Source organism: Bos taurus, chromosome 6 (assembly GCF_002263795.3).
Source record: "Bos taurus isolate L1 Dominette 01449 registration number 42190680 breed Hereford chromosome 6, ARS-UCD2.0, whole genome shotgun sequence".
NCBI classification, from domain to species: domain Eukaryota; kingdom Metazoa; phylum Chordata; class Mammalia; order Artiodactyla; family Bovidae; genus Bos; species Bos taurus.
Window position 1 is genome coordinate 65,321,845 of NC_037333.1, and position 21,583 is coordinate 65,343,427.

A 21,583-nucleotide genomic window follows, 5' to 3' on the forward strand; every position below is an offset into this window, starting at 1 on the left:
ACACACACACCCCACCCTTTCAGTCCTGTTCTCCAGCCTGACTCTAACTTACCTATTTTCCCAATAGCTGGCATGCAGCCACTCCAGTTATTTATCAATTTACCATCATCCCAAGGGATGAGATCAGGGTTGTCTTTTCTTAGAAGCATGTGAAATTCTAATGAGACAGTAGACCAACGGCCAAGAGATGTGGATTCTATCTCTATCTTTAATTTTGGATGACATGCAAACTTAACCAACCCATGGCTAATCACGGATATACATTTATTCAATAGGATACATGACAAGCTTACGTACTCTATAAATTTCAAATAAGAAAAATATTCAATGCTTCAACAACTAAAAGAGCATGTAGAAATAGAAAGCTTTAATTATTCTATCTTCACTAATTATTCATACTTAAGCCCAGTATCAAAGTGTAGCCTTACTAGCCCAGTTTTTCAAAATAAATAGAGAATGTGTCAGAATGAAGTTCTCCTTCTTTGATGGCAGCAAGCAAATATATTCAGTAATTTCCAAGTAATATTTTCCTCATAATGATATATACAAGATGGTGGAGTAGAAGAATGTGTGCTCATATTCTCCTGTGAGAACACAAAAATTGCAACTAGCTGCTGAACAGCCATCAATAGGAAGATGTTGCAACCCACCAAAAAAAGATACCCCATGTCCAAAGACAAATGAGAAGTCACAATGAGACAGTAGGAATCACATTAAAAGGATGTTAAAATCAAACCCCATATCCACCAGAGTCTCTTGGAGGACACAAACAAACCTCATTCACACCAAGACCCAGGGGAAAGGAGCAGTAACTGCCACAAAAGACTGAGCCAGGCTTGCCTGTAAGTGTTTGAAGGTTCCCTGTGGAGGCATGGGTCAGCAGTGGTCTGCCGCAGCACAGGAGAACTGGCAACAGCAGTGCTAGGAGGGTCGGTGTGTTGGCATAAGTCCTTTCAGGGGAGGGCGCCATTAGCCCTACCATAGAGCCTGAAGCGCTATCATAGAGGTGCCAGGTGGGAGACTCATAAACTAGAGAACAATCATACTAAAGATATTGTCACATACCTGGAGTAACAGGCAAGCTGGCCTTGGATTATAAAATGAAGCAGAGTAAGGGTTAACAGAGTTTTGTCAAGAGAACACCCTGGTCATAGCAAACACGCACTTCCAACAACATGAGAGCTGACTCTGCACATGGACATCATCAGATGGTCAATACTGAAATCAGATTGCTTATTATCTTTGTAGCCGAAAATGGAAAAGCTCCATACAGTCAGCAAAAAACAAGACCTGGAGCTGGCTGTGGCTCAGATCATGAGCTCCTTGTTGTAAAATTCAGACTTAAATTGAAGAAAGTAGCAAAAACCACTAGGCTATTCAGGTATGATCTATATCAGATCATTTATGATCATACAGTGGAGATGATAAATAGATTCAGGGGATTAGATCTGATAGACAGGAGTGCCTGAAGAACTATGGACAGAGGTTCATAACATTCTAAAGGAGGCAGTGACCAAAACTATCACAAAGAAAAAGAAATGCAAGAAGGCAAAATGGTTATCTGAGGAGGTCTTAAAAATAGCTGAGAAAAAGAAGTAAGGCAAAGGAGAAAGGGAAAGATATACTCAACTGAATGCAGCATTCGGGAGATAAGTAAGAAAAGATAAGAAAGCCTTCTTTGGTGAATAGTGCAAAGAAATAGAGCAAAATAACAGAAGGGAAAAGACCTAGACAGAAATAGCAAGGATTTAACAGAAGCAGAAGAGATCAAGAAGTGCAAGAATACATAGAACTATATAAAAAGGTCTTAATGACCCAGATAACCACAGTGGTGTGGTCACTCACCTAAAGCCAGCCATCCTGGAGTGTGAAGTCAAGTGGGCCTTAGGAAGCATTATTATGAACAAAGCTAATGGAGTGATGGAATTCCAGCTGAGCTATTTCAAATCACAAAAGATGATGCTGTTAAAGTGTTGCACTCAATATGCCAGCAAATTTGGAAAACTCAGCAGTGGCCACAATACTGGAAAAAGTCAGTTTTCATTCCAATCTCAAAGAAAAACAATGCCAAAGAATGTGCAAGTGAAAGTGAAAGTCGCTCAGTCATGTCTGACTCTGCAACCCCATGGACTGTAGCCTGCCAGGATCCTCTCTGTCCATGGAATCTTCCATGCAGGAATACCAGAGTGGGTAGTATATCCCTTCTCCAGGGGATCTTCCCCACCCAGGAATTGAACCCAGGTCTCCTGTATTGCAGGCAGATTTTGTTATCATTTGAGCTACCAGGGAAGCCTAACAATACTGGAGGGGGTAGTATATTCCTTATCCAGGGGAATCTTCCCAACCTAGGATTTGAACTAGGGTCTCCTGCATTGCAGACAGATTCTTTACCAGCTGAGCTACCAAGAATGTTCAATCTACATTACAACTGTGCTCATTTTACATGCTAGCAAGATAATGCTCAAAATTCTTTAAGTTAGGTTTCAACAGTAGGTGAACCAAGAACTTCCAGATGTACAAGCTGGATTTAGAACAGGCAGAGAACAAATTGCCAACATCTGTTGGATTGCAAGAAAAGCAAAGGAATTCCAGAAAAAAATTAACTTCTGTTTCATTGGCTATACTAAAGCCTTTAACTGTGTGGATCACAATAAACTCTGGGAAATTCTTAAAGAGATGGTAATAGCAGTCCACCTTACCTGCCTCCAGAGAAACCTGTATGTAGGCCAAGAAGCAACAGTTAGAACAGACATGGAACAACAACAGACTGGTTCAAAATTGGGAAAGGAGTTTGTTAAGGTTGTATATTTTCACACTGCTTATTCAACTTCTATGTAGAGTACATCATATGAAACGCCAGGCTGGATGAATCACAAGCTGGAATGAAGACTGTCAGGAGAAATATCAAAAACCTCAGATATATAGATGATACCACTCTAATGGCAGAAAGCAGAGAGGAACTAAAGAGCCTTTTATGAGGGTGAAAGTGAAAGTATTAGTCTGACTCTTTGCAACTCCATGGACTGTAGCCTGCCATTGTCCTTCGTCCATGGAATTCTCTGGGCAAGAATACTGGAGTGAGTAGCCATTCAATTCTCCAGGGGATCTTCCCAAGCCAGGGATCGAACCCAGGTCTACCATGTTGCAGGCAGATTCTTTACCGTGTGAGCCATCAAAGAGGAGAGTGAAGAAGCTTATTTAAAACTCAACATTCAAAAAACTAAGGTCATGGCATTCGGTTCCATCACTTCATGCAAATAGATGGGGAAAAAATGATAACAGTGGCTGATTTTATTTTGTTGGATTCCAAAATCACTGTGTATGCTGATTGCAGCCATGAAATTAAAAGACGCTTGCTCCATGGAACAAAGCTATGACAAACCCAGACAGCATATTAAAAAGCAGAGGTACCACTTTGCTGATGGAAGTCCATACAGTCAAGCTATGGTTTTCCAGTAATCATGTATGGATGTGAGAGGTGGACCATAAAGAAGGCTGAGTGCCAAAGAATTGATGTTTCTGAATTGTGGTTCTGAAGAGGACTCCAAGAGTCCCTTGTACAGCAAAGAGATCAAACCAGTCAATCCTAAAGGAAATCAACCCTGAATATTCATTGGGAGCCCTGATGTTGAAGCTGAAGCTCTAATACTTTGGCCAACTGATGTGGAGAGCTGACTCATTGGAAAAGACCCTGATGCAGGAAAGATGGAAGGGAAGAGGAGAAGAAAGCAGCAGAGGATGAGATGGTTGGATGGCCTCACTGATTCAATGGATGTGAGTTTGAGCAAACTCTGTAAGACAGTGAAGGACAGGGAAGCCTGGAGTGCTTCAGTCCATGGGGTCTCAAAGAGTTGGACATGACTTAGCAACTGAACAAAAACAGTGACATTTTAATAATATAAATTAATCTTCCAAGAAGTGTATGAGATACTATAAAAAATTACATTGTGGCTGAAAATTTGATAAATGTATTCAAAAGTTAGTTTTAGGACACATGGAAAATAATAAAACAGCCTGAATTTGATGTTTTATGTCTGATCATATTATAATAATAATAACCAGATTTATTTCTGGGGGCTCCAAAATCACTGCAGATGGTGACTGCAGCCATGAAATTAAAAGACGCTTACTCCTTGGAAGGAAAGTTATGACCAACCTAGATAGCATATTCAAAAGCAGAGACATTACTTTGCCAACAAAGGTCCGTCTAGTCAAGGCTATGGTTTTTCCAGTAGTCATGTATAGATGTGAGAGTTGGACTGTGAAAAAAGCTGAGTGCCAAAGAATTGATGCTTTTGAACTGTGGTGTTGGAGAAGACTCTTGAGAGTCCCTTGGACTGCAAGGAGATCCAACAAGTCCATTCTAAAGGAGATCAGTCCTGGGTTTTCTTTGGAAGGAATGATGCTGAAGCTGAAGCTCCAGTACTTTGGCCACCTCATGAGAAGAGCTAACTCATTGGAAAAGACTCTGAAGCTGGGAGGGATTGGAGGCAGGAGTAAAAGGGGACGACAGAGGATGAGATGGCTGGATGGCATCACCGACTCGATGGACGTGAGTTTGCGTGAACTCCAGGAGTTGGTGATGGACAGGGAGGCCTGGCGTGCTGCAATTCATGGAGTTGCAAAGAGTTGGACACGAGTGAGCGACTGAACTGAACTGAGATTACAATCCAGTGGGAAAAGACAGAAATAGCAAAAAATGCAATATTTCAATTTCTTGTAAGAGACCAGTGGTCACAAATTTTAATATGACTGAGCGACTTCACTTTCACTTTTCACTTTCATGCATTGGAGAAGGAAATGGCAGCCCACTCCAGAGTTCTTGCCTGGAGAATCCCAGGGACGAGGGAGCCTGGTGAGATGCCGTCTATGTGATCGCACGGAGTTGGACTCAACTGAAGTGACTCAGCAGCAAAGCTTATTTATATGTATGAAAGTGAAAGTGAAGTTGCTCAGTCGTGTCCAACTCTTTGCGATGCTATGAATGGTAAGCCTACCAGGCTCCTTCATCCATGGGATTTTCCAGGCAAGAACACTGGAGTGGGTTGCCATTTCCTTCTCCAATGGATCTTCCTGACCTAGGGATTGAACCCGGGTCTCCTGCATTGTAGGCAGACACTTTACCATCTGAGCCACCAGGGAAGTCCATTTATGTGTATAGACATTCCTTTAAATAAATTTAAAAAATATGTATACATCTGTGTATATCGATATAGATGTGTGTCTATATCTGTATACCTAAATATGCACACTCCACACCCCCCCACACACATACACATTCCCATTTATGCATGCCCATACTTACATATGCATATATAAGCCTAAAGAGATAGGCTTGCATTCTCATTTCAAATTAGAAAATATTCAAGGTGAACATAAAATAATAGTATTCATTGCATACCTCATGTATTCCTTATACCTGCTTCCTTGTTGATATGTGTGTGTGTTTGTGTTGATACATGTTTTGGACACTCAGTCATGTCCAACTCTTTGTGACCCCATGGACTGTAGCCCACCTGGCTCCTCTGTCCATGGAATTCTCCAAGAAAGAATACTGGATACTGGAGTGGGTTCCCATTTCCTCTTCCACCTTGTTGATATACTCTCTTGATAATGTTTTTCACCCCCTTGGTTTTCACAACAATCTATGATAACTCCCTATCTTCTCTAGCTCCAGCTTGAGTCCTTCTCTGGAATGTCCAAGCCGTACACTAAGAAACACTGAGAGACAGTGTAACTTGGAAGTAAAATAACAATTCTAAAGTTTGACTCCAGGTTCCACTGTTTACACATTGTAGGTTTGGGAAAGTCTCATGTCACTTCAAAATCTAGGATTTATAGGTTCATAAGCCATTTGAATGAGGAATAAAGAATTCAGATCTGGTTCTACAAAATATGCTGGCCCTACCTGAAAGCAGACAGCTTCAGCAATATAGTTTAATTACCAATTGTCCCTGAAGAAGGGAAATCTTGGTAGGCAGTACATGAAATAGTACACAGAGTTGTTGCTTAGTTGGAGGTACAACCGTACACCTGGTCATGGATACCACCTAATGGTTTGGTAAGCTGGTCAGGGAATTAGAAGCAACACTATTGGAAAATTGGTGACAAGTCTGGGAATGGATTATGTAACAGATTTCTCTAAATGAGTACAGAATAGGAAGATATTCAGACCCATATAAATGCTCACCAAAGGAAACTTATCAGAAGTGTATCTATCTTAATGCTCAGGTGGACAAGATGATCCCTTCTTGCGGCTATCACACTCAGCCACCCTGTACTTTCACCGTGGCTCAGAGACAAAGTCATCATGACAGCAGGTAGGGAGATTGTCTGTGCTCAACAACGTGGACTTGCACTCATCAAGGTTAGTCTGGCTGTAGTCACTGTTGAGTACCCAATCTATCAAATGAATAGACCAACACTACACCTTTACTGGACACTAATTTCTTAGAGGAAAGGAAGGAGTCAGCTCGCTATCAGTGCTAGGTTGATTTCATTAGACATCTTCATCATGGAACAGGCAACATTTTGTTCTCATTCGAATACCCACTTACTAACAAGGTCAATTTACCTCTTCTCTCTGTGACTTTTCTGTGAATACCATCATCCATTAATTTACAAAGTGTCTTACTTAGTACCATGGTATGTAACACAGCACTGATACTGACAAAGCAGCTTACTTTATAGCAAATGTAGTATAGTAATAGGTTTATGCTTCTCAGAGTCACTAATATTACCACATTTCCCATCACTTATGAAATGGTAATGGGACATTTTTGAAGTGTTAGTGACTGCAACAACTGGGCAACACTACCTTGCCAGCTGAAGTAATGTCTCCCAAGATGCTGGACTTGCTTTAAATAACCAATAAATATATGGTGCTATTTCCCAGAACTGAGCTTCACAGGCCTGGAAATCAAGAGGTGGAGATTAGAGTTGCTTTTCCACAATCACCCCTAGCATTACACTAGAGAAGCATTTGTTTCCTGTCCCTGTAACTTTAGAGTTTTGCTGGTCTAGACATCTAAGTTTCCAGTAGAGGTCACAGCAACGGTTCCACTAAACTGGCCCTGCCACAGATAAAGGGTCTTTGTGGTGTCCTCTTTTGAGGATAGGATTAGAGTATTAGTTTTAAAAGAGACAGTTGCATTGTGTTAGGTGAAAGCTTATTTTTGCTACTGTCTTTATTTGAAATTCAAGTACTGGCATGGATAGCAAGTTGACAAGTGGTGGATTACTGTAGCTTTTTAAATGTCAACTTAGCTAGGATTGAACTTTTTCCAGAATTCCCTCCCCTCTATGGTTTCAGGTTAGGACTGGCCACAGGAGAGAGAGATGCATGAGATAGGGATAGTAGACATGAACCAGCATCCATTTTACACTTGGAAGATTGGTGTAGAGCAAATCCTGAAAGATGATGCTGTGAAAGTGCTGCACTCAGTATGCCAGCTAATTTGGAAAACTCAGCAGTGGCTGAGCAAAATGGCTGTCTGAGGAGGCCTTACAAATAGCTGTGAAAAGAAGAGAAGCGAAAAGAAAAGGAGAAAAGGAAAGATATAAGCATCTGAATGCAGAGTTCCAAAGAATAGCAAGGAGAGATAAAGCCTTCCTCAACAATCAATGCAAAGAAAGAGAGGAAAACAACAGAATGGGAAAAACTAGAGACCTCTAATTAGAGATACCAAAGGAACATTTCATGCAAAGATAGGCTCAATAAAGGACAGAAATGGTATGGACCTAACAAAGCAGAAGATATTAAGAAGAGGTGGCAAGAATACACAGAACTATACAAAAAAGATCTTCACAACCAAGATAATCACGACGGTGTGATCACTCACCTAGAGCCAGACATCCTGGAATGTGAAGTCAAGTGGGCCTTAGAAAACATCACTGCAAACAAAGCTAGTGGAGGTGATGGAATTCCAGTTGAGCTATTTCAAATCCTAGAAGACAGTGCTGTGAAAGTGCTGCACTCAATATGCCAGCAAATTTGGCAAACTCAGCAGTGGCCAAAGGACTGGAAAAGGGCAGTTTTCATTCCAATCCCAAAGAAAGGCAATGCCAAAGAATGCTCAAACTACTGCACAATTGCACTCATCTCACACGCTAGTAAGGTAATGCTCAAAATTCTCCAAGCCGGGCTTCAGCAATACGTGAACTATGAACTTTCAGATGTTCAAGCTGGTTTTAGAAAAGACAGAGGAACCAGAGATCAAATTGCCAATATCCGCTGGATCATCAAAAAAGGAAGAGTTGCAGAAAAATATCTATTTCTACACACTGTGCCAAAGCCTTTGCCTGTGTGCATCACAACAAACTGTGGGAAATTCTCAAAGAGATAAGAATACCAGACCACCTGACCTGCCTCCTGAGAAACCTATATGCAGGTCAGGAAGCAACAGTTAGAACTGGGCATGGAACAACGGACTGGTTCCAAAGAGGAAAAGGAGTACGTCAAGGCTGTATATTGTCGCCCTGCTTATTTAACTTATATGCAGAGTACATCATGAGAAACACTGGGCTGGATGAAGCACAAGGTGGAATCAAGATTGCTGGGAGAAATATCAATAACCTCAGATGTGCAGATGACACCACCCTTATGGCAGAAAGTGAAGAAGAACTAAAGAGACTCTTGATGAAAGTGAAAGAGGAGAGTGAAAAAGTTGGCTTAAAACTCAACATTCATAAAACTAAGATCATGGCATCCAGTCCCATCACTTCATGGCAAATAGATGGGCAAACAGCGGAAACAATGGCTGACTTTATTTTTCTGGGCTCTAAAATCACTGCAAATGGTGACTGCAGCCATGAAATTAAAAGACGCTTACTCCTTGGAAGGAAAGTTATGACCAACCTAGATAGCAAAGCAGTCATTACTTTGCCAACAAAGGTCCATGTAGTCAAGGCTATGGTTTTTCCAGTGGTCATGTATAAATGTGAGAGTTGGACTATAAAGAAAGCTGAGCACCAAAGCATTGATGCTTTTGAACTGTGGTGCTGGAGAAGACTCTTGAGAGAGTCCCTTGGACTGCAAGGAGACCCAACAAGTCCATCCTAAAGGAAATCAGTCCTGGGTATTCATTGGAGGGACTGATGTTGAAGCTGAAACTCCAGTACTTTGGCCACCTGATGCGAAGAGCTGACTCATTTGAAAAGACCCTGATCTAGGAAAGATTGAGGGCAGGAGAGGAGAACTGGTCGACAAGAGGAGATGGTTGGATGGCATTACCAACTCAATGGATATGGGTTTGGGTGGACCCCGGGAGTTGGTGATGGACAGGGAGGCCTGGCGTGCTGTGGTTCATGGGGTTGCTAAGGGTCGGACGTGACTGAGCAACTGAATTGCACTGAAGTGGCCCTGCACTGTGGCAGCTTGCGTATGCTGTTACCGATCTTCTGGCTTGATTGATAAGAAATAGCACCTGGGCCTGTAACTGCTTAAACGCCTGTTTTTCTCCAGCTCTTTTGAGTCCTGAGCCAGGTTAATGTGCAGTTCCACTGTGAAGGGCTCTAGCTTCTCCCATAAGGCATCCTTGTCATCTCAATTAAGAGACAGTGAGAAAGAGGCATAGTTTCCAGTTTATAGCCATGGTTCAGTGCATCCTTCTCAATTCCTGTTGGCCCCAGCACTCCCTTTATTGATGTTCAGCTTTCTTCCTTTACTGAGAACTTGTTCAGTACCAAAGACAACAGCCTTGTAAAAACTTCTCTTCTAGCTCTAGAGTCTATACTATTCACACAGCTTCTGTCTCTCTGATTCAATCATGACTGATATAATCATTAATAGTATGAAGAATATACAAAATTTTCTGCATGATTAAGGTAAATAATAAAAAAAATGGCAAAAAGGAACATATAGAAAGTTCACATACACAAAAAAATCCCAAACACAAAAAGCTAACACAAGATGTTTGACCTCATAAATTATCAGGGAAACAAAGTATGAGTTATGATTTCATGCTCATTAAAGTAGAAAATATTAAAATGTATGAAAACTCTTAAGAGTGAGTTTGGATGTGAAACAAGAAGTTGTACATATCATTGCTTAGGGATGATTTGGGAGAATGGCGTTGAAATATGTATAATATCATATATGAAATGAGTCACCAGTCCAGGTTCAATGCACAATATTGGATGCTTGGGGCTGGTGCACTGGGACGACCCAGAGGGATGGTATGGGGAGGGAGGAGGGAGGAGGGTTCAGGATGGGGAATACATGTATACCTGCGGCAGATTCATTTTGATATATGGCAAAATCAATACAATATTGTAAAGTTAAATAAAATAAAAATTTAAAAAAAAATAATGTAAACTAACCACTTTGGGGAATAACTTAGTAATACTAACAGAACTGAAAATGGGCATTCCTCAAAGACCTATAAATAACACACCTCAGAAAGATTCTAAAAAACCCTCAAATAGTAATAATAGGGAGGAATGTGTCCTTTATCCAGAGAATAATTATAAGAATATGTATTTGAGCTTGAGAACAGTACACTTACCTTGAAATTGATCATCCAGAAGTAGGAGGTGGTCTAGTCACTCTAGTAAGAGATAGTAAGTCTCTCTCGTAAGAGTTCCAGTGATCCTTGCCTTAAGGCAATCATGCCCTTGTAAATTTCCCTCCCCTTTTGCAGGACCTTGATTTAGTGTTTCACTTCTAATAAACAAAATATGGTGCAGGTGATGGAATGTTACTTACAAGATTAGGTTACAAAAAGACTGAAGCTTCTGTCCTGGACACCCTCTCTTATTCTGTTACATTATAAGCTCTATGGTGAGACCGACATGACAAGAAACTGATGTGTCCAGCCACAATCCAGTCAGGCCCTCAGACTAGTCAACAGCCATGTGAGTGAATTTAGATATGGATCCTCCCTCAGTTTGTCTTAAAATAACAGCAGCCCTGTCTGATACTTTGAAGAAGTCCTGGACCTGAGATATCCAGCTAGGTCATACCCAAATTCTTGACCCACAGCAACTGTGAGATAATAAATGTCTGTCATTTCAAATCACTAAATTTTAAGGCACTTTGTAAAGTAGCAACAGATACTAATAAAATCTCCAGTAATCACTGCAAACCCACCGTGGTAAACAAATGTATTATTTTCAGACTAAGAAGGACAACTGTGAATTATCTCAAATCAGTCATTAATTCATTAATTCAACCAGTAATTACTGAAGACCTAATTTATCAGGCCCTGTTGTAGGGATAAAGTTATGAAAAAAAAATACACAGACAATAAATAATAAAATATATCCTATGTGTCAGATGATGAAAATCCTATAGAGAAAAATAAAGCAAGTAGACAGGATAAACAAAGCTTGGTCTAAGCAGGGTTTGCAATTTTTGAAAGTGTAGTTAGAGACCTTCTCTGAAAAGACAGTATGCAAACAAGACCAAGAAAATGTGTGATGGAGTGAGTCATACAGGGTCTGGAGGAAATGCATTCCAGGAAGAGAGAAGGTACTCTGGAGGGAAGGGGGAGCTGCAGGGTTTTGAAGAAAGGAGTAAAATCACTGTGTTCTGCTTGTCGCTCAGTCATGTCTGACTCTTTGCGACTCCATGGTCTGCAGCCTGCCAGGCTCCGCCATCCATGGGGATTCTCCAGGCAAGAATATTGGAGTAGGTTGCCATGCCCTTCTCCAGGAGAGATTCTTGACCCGGGGATTGAACCCAGGTCTCCTGCACTGAAGACAGATTCTTTACTGTCTGAGCCACCACGGAAGCCCAACTAGACTAATGTTTTGAAATGATCATTCTTGCTGTTGTCCTTAAAATAGTGTGTGACTGGGTTGGGGGGTGTGGGGCAGGCTTGGGGGTCATCAAGTGTAAAGAAAAGGAGACAGGCTAGGAAGTTTTTATAATAATCCCAGTGAAAGTATGTTGGTTCAGATTGGGGAAGGAAAAATGGTCAATTATGAATTGTTTTAAAGTAAGATTTAATAGGATTTGCCAGACAAAAATTTGTAAAATTTGTAAAGAGTATGTGTGTGCTCAGATGCTCATTCATGTCCTACTCTTTTGCGACCCCATGGACTATAGCCCAGCAGGCTTCTCTGTCCATGACATTCTTCCAGCAAGAATATGGGAGTGGGTTGCCATTTCTTCTTCCAGGGATCTTCCAGACTCAGGGATGAAACCCAAGTCTCCTGCAGCTCCTGGATTTGGCAGGGAGATTCTTTACCACTAGTGCCACTGGGAAGCCCCTCTGTAAAGTACCTATGTATGTATATCTGCTGAAGGATATGTAAATTATTAAACCAGAAAAGTACATGTTTCATTAATTCTACTTTCACATATTTATTCTTCATAATGCCCTGGAATCTATACATACCACTACTGCCTTGCTTTCACGCACAATAATGACTATTTTCAATGACTTTTCAACAGTTTCACATGCATTTTATTTCTTCAATTATGCTATAGTTTAATGAGCAGCAGAGTGCTTAAAGAACAAATTGACCTTGAAACAATTCTGTTTTACAGTAACTGTGATGGCTACTCTTCATTCCACTCTTGTGGGGTGACTCTGCCAACAGGGGAACAGCCCCACTGTATGCCAATCTGTGTGACTAGAAATACCCATGTAACAAGACAGAAAGAGGTTCCACTGGCTAGTAGGATATCACCGTATTTGTCATGAAAATCTGGTGAGTGTTTCGAGTGACTCTGTCTAATTTGTTGAATCCTTCGGATCCTGAGACTACTTAGTGCATTTCTGACCAAGGGAAACATCATGAAGGTATGACAGAACTGAAGTTGATTGAAGCTGCTGGTCTATTTCCTTGTGAAGAAACCTGCAAAAACAAAAAATGGGCAATGACATCTGACCTACATTTAGTTCTTCCCAGTTTGAAGGTTTTACCCACACCATCTCCTGCAGTGTGGTCAGGCAGCTGAGTTTTCATGATGTCTGGATCTGAGTCTTGGCTCTGCCACTGACCAGCTATATGAACTTGGGCAGTTCATATAGTTCTTTTTGCCTTAATTTCTTCAATGGCAAACTGAGACAAAAATGTCCAGCTGATAAAATGGCTTAGATTTCCAACATGCCACACTAGTCCAATGACCTGCCTATGTCTACAGTAAAACTCTAATTTCAGTCAGAATTAAAAGGCATTCACAAGTATGTCATATCTCTTTTTTTTCTTGCTCCTTTCTTCCCTTCGAAACCTCCTCATTTCTTCTCCTCTACCTGTAATTCTTGCCTTGCACTTTGCTACAGGGCAACTTCTATTTACCTTTAAATCCTGGTCTAAAGGCCATCGGTTCTATGAAGTCTTCTTGAAACCCCTCTAGGCTGAATAAGCCCTTCTTCTCTGGGCTTCTACACTTCTTACAACCCTTCTTTCATACCATCTGGCATGATGCATTGGTTTAATCATTTTTAAAACAAACTTAAGTTCTTTAGTTTTAGATTCACAAAAAATTGAATAGAAAGTATAAAGTCTCCATATAACCTGTGCCTTTACCATCCTGCACCAGCATAGCACATTTGTTAGATTTGTTGCAATGAATCTACAGTCTTTTATCATATATGTCTTTTGCAAATATTTTCTTACAGCCGATGGCTCGTCTTGTCATTCTCTTAAAGAATTATCTTTATATTCTCCTCCAGTAATCTGAAAATCTTCAAGAACAAAGAATGTAATTTTGCATACCCAGTAGCTGACATGAAAATTAAGAAAGAACATTTTTGAGTCAATCTGAAATATAAATGAACATTGGTATTCTCATAAGAAGTTAAAACCAACTGAGAACAAGACCCCAAATCATGAAATCAGATGTACATGACCATAATAGCCCTAATAATTCTAATTTTTCAAACAGATAGTTACACTGAAAAGAGGTATAGAAGCAGAAATGCATGGAGGAGTCCCTTCTATTAATTTCTCTTCTCTGTGCAAGCTGTCAAACAGTGCTCAGTCTCTAGCAATGACATATGTTAACTGAACCCCAAATGCAGGCAACATGGATACAAAAGGGCCTGAGGTCAGTACTTGTGAACTTTCAACTGTTCACTGAGATTTTCCAACTCAAATTATTTTATTCCCAACTTAGAAAACAAGACCCTAAGGTTCTCTTTTATTTCCTACCAGATGGTAAAGTGGTACTCTTCATGACTGTGACAAACAGGGTAAAAACAGAACCAAATGCATTTCCTCTGATGTTTCAAGTATTCATAGCTTTTTTTTTTTTCTGTTAGTCATGACTCTCTTCACCAAAAAGCACTGCAGTTTTAGTCTGAGTGGCGTTCAGAGAGTTGGTTGAAGGTGAAATGGATCAGAGTATGACAGGTGCAGCCTTAATACAATACAAAAGCGCTTGCGCCACAGAGCTTTCAGTCTCTAAGAAGGCACGGAACCAGAGAATAATTCGTGATAATAGGCATCTCCTGTGGGTCATCAACTCATGCCTGCTGCTCTATGACAAATTGGTTTCACTATTCCTATCCTCTCAATGTTAAGTTGAAACTCAAATACTTTGTCTCTAGTGACACTTGGTTGTATCCCTCTGCTGCTTAGTTCATCCTCTGGCTATCACCAGATCTGTGACACTTTTTTCCATCTAGTTTGAATTTTCTTGTACCAATAAGTGTCCATTATTAAGAATTTCATATTAGGAATGCTTTCTGTAGCTTTATGTAGTTACAGTCATTTCATTCTATAATAAAAAAACTGCCACCTTTTCATTCTTTGTTTGTTTTTCCTTGTAAGCATCAGCTAAATCAGAATCAGTTGCTTTCATATCTACCTTTGATCTATTTTTGTTTACAAAACACATGTAAGAGCTGGGAACCTACTGATTAGAGAAATTTTCCATCTTGCTGAACTCCACATGACTTACTTTTACAATAAATTTTGTGTTATCTAAGAGCCTTAAGTCTATTACCCAAAGAACTGAAGCTATAGATTCTCATAACTGTATGAAAGCATAAAAAAGGAAAATTCAAAAATACAATGCCGGTAAAGAGAATGCTTCTCAAAGTAGATGCTTTTTCATGAAAATGGACTACAAAGAGAAGGAAGAAGACAGATTTTTCTAGGTAATAAGAACAAAGTAGAGGTTCTCTCATGCCTGTGGCAATAAAAGAAAAAAATATGTTCTGAATAAATATAAATAGTTACAGGGAGTGAGGTATCCTGTGAGGATGAAAAGGAAAGATGGATTGTCCCATCTATTTTATACAGTAAAGCAGAAGCACAGTGCAGGAAAATGTAACTAACAGTGGTCCTCAATCTAACTGTAATAAGGAGGTATATAAATCTGAAACTTCACTGGTAACAATAACAATTTTAAATACCTACAGCCCATAAAAAGAAGTAAAGCAATAACATAGGAAAGAAACGAACATTTATTGCATATATGCCTGTTTGCCAAATATTATGCCAAAATTTTGCACATCCGCAAAAAGAGTGTGAGATGGTGATTATCTCCATCTTACACACAAGAATAAATGACAGGGCAAGATGTGAAATCAAGTCCTTTGATTTTAAATACTGTGCATTTTCAACTATGCCATGTTTTCTTAAAGTACATTCAATTCTGAGCATTGGAAACAAACAAAAGAAACAAAAGCTAGCCTGGTTACCAGAGATGGGTCTTCAGTTTAAAATGGGTCACTTCAGCTTACTATACATACATGCATACATGCATGCATATATTTCTGGAGTGATTCCTGGTATGACAGGACCCGGGCTAGTGGCACCATCCCTACTCTTATTGTAGCTCTGATAGAGGGAGGTGATGGACAGAGCACTGTCACAAGGGAGGAGACAGTTTAGGGAAGGTCACTGGGTACCCTTAATCCACAGAGGAGAGGTACATTTCACCCCGGGGTTCTAGAAATGGTTTTAGAGGAAAAGATATCTAGGCTTGATCTGAACGATGATTAAGAAACATAAAAAACAAAACTGGTAGGAAAAAAATGTAGACCAAGTACCACAAGCAAAAGCACAGAGAGGTGAAATAATATGGGAGCAAGGCAGTCTGATGAGCTCTGTAACACTAAGTAATAAGTACTAAAACAGCAAATACCATGGATGAGCCTGGAGGGATGAAAAAAGAACAGCAGTGGATACTGAAGACTTTACATGCCTTGCTGTGGCATCTGGACTCACTTCTATAGGTCAGTCTTTCCCATTGTTGAGGAAACAGTGCTCAAACACAAAGCCTTTCCTGTAATTTACAAGAATTCTTAATTCTGTGATTTTTCCCTTTATAATAATACAATATAAATAAATACAAGAAAATAATATGAGAACTGGCTGATGTATCAATTTCTAGTACCTGTGTTTATCCTTGTTTTGCATTTCAATTGCACTAGTGTACATTTATCTGTCCTGGGCTAATATGAAAAGAATAGAGGCAGGTTTTATATTTAAATAATGCACTGATTTCAGGGACAGAATAAAGAATTAGATGAACAGTCACACCACAGCTTACCATATAGCACAGGCACTTGAAAATAACGAACACAAGGCCACTGAAAGCAATGCTTTAGTTTCAAGACAATATTAACTGTCTTACTGAGTTATATTGCAAATTTGAATTTTATTTGTTGAATAGTTTGGTTCATTTTTAATTTGAAAATTTGTTTTGGTTTCATAGTTGTGTTAAACGTTAAACATAAAGAAGAATTTGATTTTATGTTTATACATAAATACATGATATTACAATCAAATTAAGTAGATATCAGCTGAGATAAAATGATTTCTTTCCTCTTTATAAAGATTCCATATGTAATCCACAATTGAGAAACATTCTACTGATGGGGAGAAACTACCTATTGGTTTAATCAGGAAAATTTTAAGGTGGGGGAAAATCTGGAGGAAAAAGCACTTTACAAATTAGATTAGGTGAAAAAATGGTAAGAAAACAGCAAAAGTGGCAGAAAAGTTAAGAGGTTAGTTAAGTGTTTCTTTCAATGGTTTACTAAAAAGATGATGAGTATCTGAATTAAGTACTGACGACAGAGAGGAGATAAAATTGAGACCTATTAGGGGAAAAAATCATACTGATTTGAAAATAAGTTACTCTAAGTAAATTTGTATTCTATTCACTTTAGCCTTTTAGGTTAAGATTATGCCCCAAACTGTCTCAATTTCTGTTAAAACTCAGCAGACATTGACACTGTAGCTTTTAGCTGATCCCATGGAATTAGAATTTGGGTGATCTAGATACAGAATGCAGAAAGGTCAAAGCAGACATAATTGAGGTGTACTAGGAATGACAGGTCTAGATATTTGAGTAGACGAAAGACGAAGAATCCTAAAAGGATTTTACTATATCGTCCTAAAATTAAAAAAAAAAAAAAGAATTTCACCCAGCCTAAGAATAGCCTGACATGGGTCAATAAATGACCTGCTTAACTTTGGTATAAGACTTTCTATCTAATTTCAGGAAGAAAATTGGAAACTGTATCCTACTTCTCAAATGTGCCCAGATAGGCCTATTAAGTATCTCAAAGGGAGATAATGCTCAAGAAGCAATTAATACCAGGGTTTCCCAACTTGGACACTATTGACACGGTGGTCCACGTACTTCTTTGCTGTAGGAGGATGTCTTGTGTGTGGCAGTGTGTTTAGTAGCATCTCTGTCTCTATACACTACATACGAGTAGTACCTCTTTTTCTTTAGCTGTGACACCAAAGTGTATCTCCAGACATTGCCAAATGTCACCTGTGGGGCAAAATCATTCTTGAGAACCACTGTCGTATGCAGTCAAGTGTCTTCCATCACTACTGTCACAATCTTCTAAATAGCACTGTTCTATTCAATAAAGAAGGCTTAAATTTTAAGAAAATACATTTTCTACTATGAGATGCATGTAAGTTGCCCATCACAACTTTTGTCCTGAAATAATCTCAATTTTTCAAAATATTCTGTGCAGTATAATTTAGATGAATCATTTAATCTATCTAGGCATCTGCTTCTTCATCCATAAAATTAAAAAGTGGAACTAATTTGGCTTTTCCCAAACCCGCCTTAGTTATTTGGAATCTTCATCACAAAATGTAGATTCCTGGGCCCCATGTCAAATATATTGTAACAGAGTATCCAGGGAAGAAGCCTGAGAATCTATATTTTTGAAAACAAGTTCTCAGGAGAATCTTGTCATCAGACAAGTTTATGGAACACTGAATCAGATCATCTCTAAGGTCCTATTCAGCCCTAACACTCTAGACCTTTCCAAAGAGAAAAACATTTTAGGAAGACCATTTATTCTTTTAGGCCACTGAAAGAGTACAGCAGTAATTGAATTCACCACCACGGTAATTTAGAAAGCAGTACCTGAGTGACCTGAAAGAGTTATACGGAACCCCTGGGAATAGGTTAGTCAACGAAACATTTGGTAGCATTTAAAAACATTAAAAGCGCTAGTAACACGGGTGTTCTGCTGTATAACGAATAATATGCTTTCAAAGCTAAGGCTCCTAGACTCCATTACTCAACTGCAACACTTTTATTTCCACCTTTTATTTCTACTCTTCTACTCTTCGTCAACGACTTCAGAACACTGACGCAAAAAATGCACCAAATTGGCAGTGTCTTTGTTCATTTATGTATTTCTCAGAAAATTAGGCTGCTCAAGGAGGGATTAAGTGTACACGATGTGGTGTCACCCATCACAATTAAGCCTTCAGCCTTTTTCTAACAGGAGATCTGGGAACCTGCATGAAGCAGTGCCCCTGATGGAAATGTTGAACAATTGTCTACTTCATATGTAATGATATCGCCTCCTGAGTTACTCAATCGATGGATGGTGCAGCCATTTGTTTAAGGGTGTGGATTATGTCACTTTATTAAGCCTAAAAGTGACACAAATGAATGTCACCTGAACAAACACAAAGGCAGATTACAGTGGTGGATTATTGTGCCAGGAGGGAGAAATGACAGACTGGACAACTTGCCAGCCAATGCCCTCAAATGGCAAATGGTGCTTGAAGAGTGAAGGGATAGAACGTATATATTCTCCCTCAGGTACTTCTCACAGCCAAAGTGAGCAGACTATTTCTATCTTATATAGAATGCTGAAAGGATTCAATTCTATCCATCCTCAGAATAACCATAGTGTTCATTCAGGCAATTCCTTTTATGTAACTGATTACATTAATGTGCTTCTCTCCTGAAGTGCCCATTATATTTTCTTTAGTCACAAAGCACTCTCAACTATCCTCATTTTCTCCCTTTCTGATAGTTACGTATAACAGAACAAAACTGTTACACAGAGGTTGGGGGCTCTTCTCCACGCCATACTACAAGTCAATGGCATGACTGTTTTCTGTTAAACTTTATCTTGTTTTTTTATTAAACTTTAGTGGGTTGCGATTTCCTCCTCCAGGGGATCTTCCCAACCCGGGGATCAAATCTAAGTATGCCACATTGCAGGCAGATTCTTTACTGCTGAGCCACCAGGGAAGCCCTTAAACTCTAGTAGATCCAGCAAAGTTCCATGTTATTTTTACATTACGATCCATTTCAAACATTGGAAATAAGTGACCTTGTTATTTTAGGCAATGTATTAATGTCAGAAAGGAAGCTGCTGTGCTTACTCCCAAAAGATTTTATATTAAGTGCATTCCAAGGCTTGTAGGTTGTTGTAGAGTCAGGTCCAGCTAAAAGAGTCTATGGATTCAGTAAACTGAAACATCTGGAGAAATGTGTAGCATTTATCCAACTTAATCTTGGAAAGGAAAGAGTGGTTTCTTTTTAAAGAAAAAGAATGTGGTTTTAATAAATTCCAGAAACTTTGAAAATTTTATCTAGAAAATGAGCCATTGAGAGACATTAGGAACATGAGTTATGGGGTCAACATTGCACCTTAGACATTACTCTGGTGTGGGGAAGAGTTTGCAAGGGAATAATGCAAATGTTAATGATGAATGATTAGAACTTGGATAGTTCACCCAATCAAGATCTTAAAACATGCCAGTCCCTTGTTTCTGCAGTCTTCAAATTTCTGTATCCAGTCCTTTGCTCTGCAGCACTAGACCACAGTTCTTTTGGTTGCAAAGGCATGTAAAGATGAGCATCCACCTCATGCCAATGGAACTCTCAGAACTTGACATAGAAACCGGAATGTGAGAATTTATTTTCTAAACTTTAAAAGAATAATATCCCAATCCAGTGACTGGAATACATAATATATCTTTTAACTTGCCTGACACTGATTTCAGTAGTAAAGTAACCTTCTATCAGCATTTCCCTAAAGATATGCCTATTTCAGTATCTCTGTTTGATGCTAGTGAGTGTTATTTATTTAAACGACTTCAGTGTCATCTAAATTTGGTAAATATGCAGGTAATAAAGTCAAACTCTTTTTTACTGAAGTATTTCCCAAACCTGTATGGTGCTAACGCATACAGTGATTCTCTGAGAGGAATGCCATGTGGAGATTTCCAAACTTAGTTGAGCCAGCACGCTTTCTTCCTCTGGAGCATATTTCCATATTAGTGTTTTCCAGAACGCACTTTGGGGAACACCAAAGGATGTCTCTGGTTCTCAATGCTGTTACATCACTGTACTCATTTTAAATAGTTTAATAGCTCCAGGAGGCATCTTGCAAACTAAATCACTTCCTTGTGGGGACTTGCAACATATGACTCAGGGAGTATAGAGTGTGTGGTAAGCCTGGGGGTATCTTAACACTCTCAGCAATTAACTCTAGCCTTTACTATGTGAATCTGACTTCTACAGTTTTAATATTTTGTGTGTATGTTTTTCCCTATCTACCTTTTTATTCATTAAACACTCTATGAGCAGAAAGATTGTATGATTCTTAAATGGCCATTAGAGTTGCATCAATGACCCCTCTTTGCATAATGTGAAACTTTCATTTAAATCTTGAAATAAAAACGTGCAAGGTATTCCTGTCTTTAAGTATTTATTCATATTCACGTAAAAGTAGAGAAAAATTAAAATATTAATATTTAACTTTTAGATATCAACCACATTTTAATTTTGAAAGTGTCTCTACTTTTCATGAAAATTGTTTTCAGCTACTGGTCAAAAATTAGGGCAGTAATGGTCTATTCCAGAAGTTAATTCGGATCAAATCCACATTTAGATTGGAATATTGAGTGCTGCAGAATAATCCTTTCATCCTTGTTTCTGAAAAATCCAGATTTTATTTCCTACTTGGACTATCTCTGTCCTGCTAAACTCTGTTCAAAATATATCTGCAAATAAAACCTTTAAGAATAAGACTTTTGTTATTGCCATCACCTGGGCAACTTATGGAGCATTTGCAGAGAAATATCATTTGATGAGATGAGCACTTCACAGCCCTCAAGTAGTAACTGTGATCACTTTGCAAGTTGTTTTTTACCAGTTCTTTCAGTACAATTTATTTTTTTATTTTTGCTTTCATAAAATTTTGGAAACTTTTAACAAGATGCTGGTATTCTACTCTTTTTTCCTTTCCATTTAGAATTCATTATTTGGAAGTAAGAAAGACTTTGGCCAGAGGGGCTGACTTTAGTAAACTGATTTTTTTTTCCCTTGCAGATGCCTCAGAAGACACAGTAAGACAGGATGCATTTTGCCAAACCTTGGGGCAGGGTGCCTGCTTTA

The 21,583-nt window shown here is 39.1% G+C and overlaps 1 protein-coding gene across 1 annotated transcript in view; it reads right to left on the reverse strand.

Moving 5' to 3' along the window:
* Positions 1-12,387: 12,387 nt before the first annotated feature.
* Positions 12,388-21,583, reverse strand: part of COX7B2 (cytochrome c oxidase subunit 7B2) — a 134,824-nt gene continuing 125,628 nt past the window's right edge. The window contains 1 exon segment of the mRNA NM_001244116.2: positions 12,388-12,804. Coding sequence (NP_001231045.1) covers positions 12,506-12,742 — 237 coding nt within the window. The 5' untranslated portion in view covers positions 12,743-12,804 and the 3' untranslated portion in view covers positions 12,388-12,505.